The sequence below is a fragment of the Nematolebias whitei genome, chromosome 2 (assembly GCF_014905685.2).
Source record: "Nematolebias whitei isolate Nwh7 chromosome 2, NemWhi1, whole genome shotgun sequence".
Classification (NCBI taxonomy): Eukaryota; Metazoa; Chordata; class Actinopteri; order Cyprinodontiformes; family Rivulidae; genus Nematolebias; species Nematolebias whitei.
This window is the reverse complement of record NC_056499.1, coordinates 11,994,403-12,001,914: the sequence shown is the minus strand read 5'-3', so window position 1 is coordinate 12,001,914 and position 7,512 is coordinate 11,994,403. Positions and strand designations below refer to the sequence as shown.

At 35.1% G+C, this 7,512-nt stretch overlaps 1 protein-coding gene across 1 annotated transcript in view; it reads left to right on the top strand.

Moving 5' to 3' along the window:
- LOC119428924 (cytochrome P450 27C1) overlaps positions 1–3,525 on the top strand; it is a 12,920-nt gene extending 9,395 nt beyond the window's left edge. The window contains exons 7-9 of the mRNA XM_037696634.1: positions 659–737; positions 888–1,091; positions 3,373–3,525. Coding sequence (XP_037552562.1) covers positions 659–737; positions 888–1,091; positions 3,373–3,492 — 403 coding nt within the window. The 3' untranslated portion in view covers positions 3,493–3,525. The remainder of the gene's footprint in view (positions 1–658; positions 738–887; positions 1,092–3,372) is intronic.
- Positions 3,526–7,512: the final 3,987 nt, after the last annotated feature.

The following is a 7,512-nucleotide window of genomic DNA, read 5'->3' as shown; positions in this document are numbered from 1 at the left end:
CCTAACAGCTAACAGCTAATAGAAGCAAAACACTACCTAACAGCTAAAAGAAGCAGAACACCAACTAATAGCTAATAGAAACAAGACACTAGCTAACAGCTAAAAAAAGCAGAACACTAGCTAACAGTTAATAAAAGAACACTAGCTAAAAGCTAAAATAATCAAAAAACTAGCTAAAAGAAGCATAACCCTAGCTAAAAGCTAAAAGAAGTGAATCGCTAGCTAAAAAAAATAGAATACTGACTAAAGTCTGAAAGAAGCAGAGCATGAGCTAAAAGCCAAAATGGGAAAATGGTTATTAAGAAGCTTAAAGTAGCTAACATGCTGATTTCTGTTTCAAATGTTTGAACTTTTCTAACATGAGCCTGCATACGATCATCTGGTAAAAGTTCAGCTGTTTAGTTTCTTTGATGACATCACTCCTAGCAGACACGGCATCTCGCAGACGAATATCAACAGGCCAACCACCCCCCCACCCCGTGTTCCTTATTTCAGTTTGTGAAAGTTGACACCCAGAATGAAAGGGAGTGTTTACTTTAGTTCACGTGTTCAGTTCGGTCTACCCTCAGGTTTTTCCAGAATAAGTCTCGTTGAAAAGCTGAGCTGTGTTTGTGCTCCTGTTGAATACGACTCTTTGTGTGTCCTGCCCTGGGAGCAGGCTTTTCCCAGTTCTCCCAGGAAACGGACGGATAACCCAGGATGACCTGGTGGTCGGTGGATACTTCATCCCTAAAGGGGTAAGGCCCATAAACGTTTTATGTTCTGGAAACAAAAGAAGGTTCAGTGAGTCAGCCAAAAACGGTCCAGTGGAACCAGATATAACGTGATCCGGCTTTTTGTTCCGACCTGAATGAACTCATGAACAATAACCCAGCTGTTTCCTCCAGACCCAGCTGGCTCTGTGCCACTACTCCACATCCAGGGACGAAAAGAACTTCCCCAATGCCTCCGACTTTCAGCCCGACCGCTGGGTACGAAAAGACTCCGCGGACCGCGTCGACACCTTCGGCTCAATTCCCTTCGGTTACGGCATCAGGAGCTGCATCGGCAGGAGAATCGCGGAGCTGGAGATGCATCTAGCTCTCACAAGGGTATGTCGTAGTTGCTCATTGGGATTACTTTTATTGAAATTTACAAACATTTATCGTGAAATTTAAATCGACAACTGAACAACTGTTGGAGTTGAACCAATTCAAGGTGGCTGCCACGGCTAATTAACCCTAGCAATTACAAAAAAATGGTTGTAACCTGGTAATTTTTGTGGATATATAGCTAAAATTTCAATTATTAAAGGCATAAAAGGCACCCTAACCTATTGTGTACAGGTGTTTTATTATAATTCTTTGTAGCCGATTGTGTTTTATAACCAGTTTACCTGATTTATTCAAATAAGAGTTGTTTTCTAAAATATATTTTTCTCATTACAGATCCATTTTTGGCCTTGTGCTTCTTAAAAAAAAGCCATCAAATTTAGAATTGCTATTTAAAAGGAGCATTCTCATCAATATTAATAAAGATAGATGATTTGATTCCTTCGTTAACACCTGTTGTTCAAAACTGAAGCCAAACCTTTTGCCAGGTGCTGTGTTGTTTTTGGAGCCAGAGTCTGTGCGTTAGGGTCATGGGGCTGTACCCTCGAGACAAAAGTCCCGCCTACCTGCAAACCCAATTCGCTAACAAGCTGTCAATCACATTATAATGTAACACTTTTCTTTAAAACTAAAATAACTATTAAAAACTTGATTTAAAAATCTAAATTTAGAAGCATAACAGGAAGGTCAAAATCATGAGAATTGACGCCTGAAAAAGTATATGAAGTGTATTTTTATTTTTAGTTAAATAAAAAGTCCTATTAGTTTACATGATAGGGGTGGGGCTTAATAGTTATACTGGAGTCATCCACTAGAGGGCGCCATCCTTTGTAGCTTCTGGTCCTCTCTGATTATAAAATATGGACTTTCCTTGGAGTAATGCATATTGCCCGCTTTGCCTTACAGGTTCAAACAATGACCTGACGATTAGAGGACGTGTTGAGAATGACTCTCGGCTACTACCAAACCAAATATTACCTCACAATCTGTAAACCTGACTGAGTCATAGACATTTTGGTGTCTACTAAGGTCAATAAACTGTGGCAGCCATTTTGAATTAAGGTCACACGAAAAGTTAGTTGTAGGTGTCCATTCAGTGGTTAGTTTCTTAGTAAAAAAATGTCTAGTGGTCTGAGATATTTTGCTAACAGACAGGGTTGAATTCTCCAAGTAAAGCCAGAATTTCAATTCGTTCGTGCTCACAGTATGTGTTGGAGATAATTCAGTTTTCTCTTTTTAACTCCGTATTAGTTACAGATAAATGCAGCGAAACACAAGCTAGAAGCTAAAAGTAGAACAAAGATGAACTATTCAGTAAACATAGCAAAAGACTAGCTAAAAGCTAAAATTAGCACAACACAAACCACAAAATAAATACAGTAAAGGAAAGTAACAAAATATCTGACCATTGATTTGTTTGTTCTTTAACTATGGATCATTGTCAGCTACAACCACATTCAGTTTTAGCTCAGTATTTGTAAAAGCTAAAAGCAGCCAAATGCTGGCTTAAAGCTAAAATTCGCTAAATGTTGGTTAAAATAGTATACAATAAAATAAAACTAGCTAAAATTACCAAAACAAAAGTGAAAACTCACAAAAGGATAAAATTTAAAAGTAGAAATACAAAATCTTAAAGTAGCAAAACACCAGCTAAAAGCTAATAAGAGGCTATTAAAATCTAAAAATAGCACAACTTTGACTACAAGCTAACAATAGCAAAAATTCTAAGTAAAGGCAGAAAGTAGTAAACGCAAGCTAAAAGTCTAAAAGTAGAAAAAAACTAGCAAAACATTAAAGTGACAAATAATAGTTAGAAGCTACCAGTAGCAAAACACAAGCTAAAAACAAGCTAGAAGCTAAACATACCAACAAGTTAAAAACACCCAAACAGTAGCTGAAATGTAATAGTAGCAAAAGATCTTGAAGTTGTTTCTGTTAAGAATGACTCTCAGCTACTACTACACCAGCTTTTAGCTCTTTATCTATAAAAATGTCTGATTTGACCAATTTTGGTGTTTGCTAAAGTTTTAAAGCTGTGGCGGCCATCTTGAATTGGACTGACTCTTAAGGAGTTATGGATGTACATCCACCGACTTTAAGAGATTAAAATCTGTTCAGTGGTTGATGTGATATTTTGCTAACAGGCAGACAAACGAGCACACGTGAGCCCACAGTCCCTTTTTTTAAAACCTCAAAGCATGTGAGCATTCTGTCTTCTGTGTGAAACCAAAAGCACCGTATCACAGCTAACACCAGACTTTTGTTCTGACTCCGTGTGCAGCTCATCCAGAGGTTCCACATCGCAGAGTCTCCTCTCACGACTGAAGCTAAAGCTAAAACCCATGGCTTGCTCTGCCCTGCCACCCCCGTCCACCTGCAGTTCACCCCACGAGCCAGCTAGATCCGTCTCCAGAGGTTCTGCTTCACTGGATCCACGCCAAGGTGCTGCATGAAGTGCACAGAAATGCCTCTTTTACTCAGACAAGCAGAGTCCCAGCTGTTTGTCTGGACACAAAAACTGTAAATAATAAGCTGTAAACAAACACTGTTTTATTGTTTGTCTGTTGAACTGGCAAGAACCACTGCAGCTTTTTTGTAATGGTAACTTCTTTTATCCTCCCTATTTATACTGAACACAAATACAAAGCTACATTTTCATTTATGCTGTTTTTCATGAGCTGGACTCAAAAAGATCCAAGTGTACAAAAGGCCTTTTTCTCTTGAATATTTAAAAGTGCATTCCCCCTCAAAACTTGTGACATCTGTGGCATTGTGCTGTGATTAAACTGCACATTTTAGAGTGGCCTTTTATTGTGGTCAGCCTAAGGCACACCTGTGCAACAATCATGCTGTCTAATCAGCATCTTCCTGTGAGGTGGATGGATTATCTCGGCAAAAAAGTGCTCACTAACAGATTTACACACATTTGTAAACAATATTGGAGAGAAAAAGGCCTTTTGTGCACATAGAAAATATCTTAGATCTTTGAGTTCAGCTCATGAAAAATGGGAGCAAAAACAAAATGTGTTTTTATTTCTGCTCAGTGTCATTAGAGGAAAATACAACATTGTAGTCGTGTGCATGTTTCTGCAAACAAATGCACGGTGAAATCACATTGTCCTTGTGAATAAGCGATGAGCTTAATTTAGTGATCATGTTGTCTCTAAATACCCTTTTTTAAAGCACAATTACATGAATTTAAACCATGAACTGTACGGCTCTAACAACACAAAGTCTCTGCAGTGGAAGAGGAAACTACTGAAATATGTTCATGCAAACTTATGGCAGTAGGAAAATGGTTTTTAACACTTTAAAGAGCATTTTAACAAGTTTGAAATGTCCCGTTTTGCTTTTAATTAACCACTGATTAAACGTGAACGTGTTTGGTTACAGATGGTGTTGAGCATTTTTGTTTTTGTGCTGCTTGTGTGAAATTATTTCAGCAGCAGATTGGTTTGTTGTGTTTTTAGTGAAGGGAAAATGTTGAGGTTGTTGAAAAAGGTCAAATGGAAACTGTAAAAAAAGGGAGAATTGGGCTTACAGAAAGGAAACTTTTAGTTTTTTTTTAATCAACTCTTTTGTCTCTAGTGTTGTCTTTTGTAGTTCCAGTGAAACTGGGGAATAATAAAAGTATGATTTTACATTCAAGATGCTGTGTGGTCATTAATTAAAATATATTAAAAGTAGCTTTTCTTGAATGCAGACCAGGTTTCAGGCAATCAGGTGGTCTGAGCACCACATCCAATCTCAATCCAAAATCTGTAAAAACATTTTTTTCACAACTTTAGACATTTTTGTCACAATTTCACATCTGTTGACGTTCCTTCAACTAAACTTTAAAATACTTTTAGTTCATTATTGTTAAACTTCAGGTAAAAGTACTAAAAATGTACAACGTTGGCAGAAAACAAAGAAACTCCTTTTTTTTAAAAACTGATTTATGCTAAAATTCTTTATTGATGCTGCAAAAACATTAACACATATAAAAAATATCTACAGAAACTAGTTTTAAACTTGAAAACTTTTTTTTTTTTTTTAAACTTAACATTGGAAATCTTAGTATCATAGTCTCATTTTAAAGGTATTTAAAAATTATAGATGTACGTAAATGGTAAATGGAAATGGGAAGACCCAAAGTTTTATTTTGATATGAGGCTTGTTTTCTTGAGATCGCAAGTTAACCCAGATATTAACTTAAAACGATTCTCTAACATTTCAGAAACACAAACAAAAGTAATCAAAAAGGTACATTAAGAAACATTTGTGACTGGTGCTGCGTCACTCGTGAATATTTTCTCTGGCATGACAGTGAGTGACAAATAATCTGAGAAAAATAACCTCCAAAACTTATGAGATAAAACCTGATTCGGTTCCGATACGGTACATGTTGCAATTTAACAAAACAAAAAGGAAAAATCTGTTTATTTTTTTCAAATGATCTATTTTAAGCAAAACACTAAGTACAAGTAGCAAAACAGTTGCTGGAAGCTGTGAAAGGCTAATTAAAAACAGCACAAAACTAGCTAAAAGCTAAACATAACAAAGCTAGTAAGGTAGCGCAAGACTAGCTTGAAGTTATAGTTAGTGACATATCAACTAAATGTTGCGACATTGGAGTAGCAAAAGGCAAGCTAGTTAAAGTAAGTAAAGCCTATATCAAGAAGCAAAACACATATAAGTAGCAAAATGCAAGCTAGATGTTAAAAGTTAAAAATGACTAACTAAAAGTAGCAAAACACCAGTGAGCTAATAAAACTATCTAAGGTTGCAAAAGTCCAAATAGAAGCTAAAAGACGCAAAATGCAAGCTAAAAGCAGAAATACAGTAGCTAAAAGTAAAAGGCTGGTTATAGAAAGCAAAATACTAGCTAAAAGAAACAAAAGGCAAGCTAGAGGTGTAACCGAATCTGGCAAAAGGGCCTTCTTTCCTTCCACTTCTTTTATTTACTTTTCATTTTATACTTTCATATGATTGTTTGTTGTTATTTGTATCTCATCTGTGTTCTTTGTTTAAAACAGGTCTCTCTTGTAAATGAGTCCTCATGACTCAAAGAGACTTTAACCTATTTATATAATAGCTGAATAAATGAAAACTTAGCAAAAGGCTAACTTAAAGCTAAAAGAAATAACACTAGCTAAAAGTAACAAAGCAAGCTAAAGGTGGCAAAAGGCTAGTTGGAAGCAAAATGCTAACCAATGGCAGCTAAATACCGACTGAAGAAGCAACAGGCAAGCAGAAGTTAAAAGTACCAAAAAACTTAAACAAAAATGTTAATTAAAAGCTAAAATAATAAAAGGCTAGTTAAAGGTAGCAAAATGCAAACTAGAAGCTAAAAATAGCAAAAGGTCAGCTTAAACCAGCAAAACAAACTAGTTAAATGAAGCAGATACGCTAGATAAAATTAAACGTTTAAAGTAGAAAAACTTGAGTGCTTTCTGTTTTTTATTTTATTTTTCAGACTTAACCTGTGTCTCTAACAAAGTTAAGTCAGGTCCTCTGGATGATTAAAAAAAAAAAAAAAAAAGTTGAAATATTTCATGAATCACTGAAATCACCGAATCACTGTATTTCAAGTCAAAGTCACTTTATTGTCAAAACTGCAATATGTACAGGACATACACAGGATTAAAATTACATTACTCTCAGACCCCTGGTGCAACAATAACCATTTAACATTAAAACATTTAATAAACATAAGCATAAAATGAAATAATAAAAGTATGATACTGTCTTAAATTGTAGTACAGCGGTATAATAATTAAAAAAAAAGTATATCTATAAAATAAAATAAAATGAAGTGAAGGTCCTGACATTGACATTTGTAGTAAGTGGCAAAGCAGCATATGAAGTGAATGTACACAGTATATGTATACAGTCCTTGATATTGGTATAGGTAAAGTGACATATGCAACAAGGCTAGTAAAAAATATATATCAACAGTAGTGTAATATAAACAGTTGTATTAATATAAACAGTAGTATGACTATAAACAGTAGTTTGAATATGAACAGTAGTATGAATATGAACAGTAGTATGAATATAAACAGTAGTGCAAATTAAAATGTATTTCAGTGATTTGTGAAATATTTCAACAATTAAAATAAATGAATAAATTTAATCCATCCAGAGACTTGGATCATTGAGCATGAATTAGGATATTTTTAACATGTCTGATAAATAGTTGTTTTCTTTTGTTATTCTTAAAATAATTTTCACAAACATAATTTTAATTAAAATGTCTCCACCCTCCCTCTGTGCCACCCTGTCACTTTTAGTGTTCCTTATTTTAACTTCTGAAAGTTGTCAACTCCAATATGATCGATAACAAACGTACCTTGATGGTTCAAACTCCGCTGAACTTTATTGAAAAAAAAGATTAACACTGCGGACAAATTTTTGTCTCGCGATAATTCGCGACATT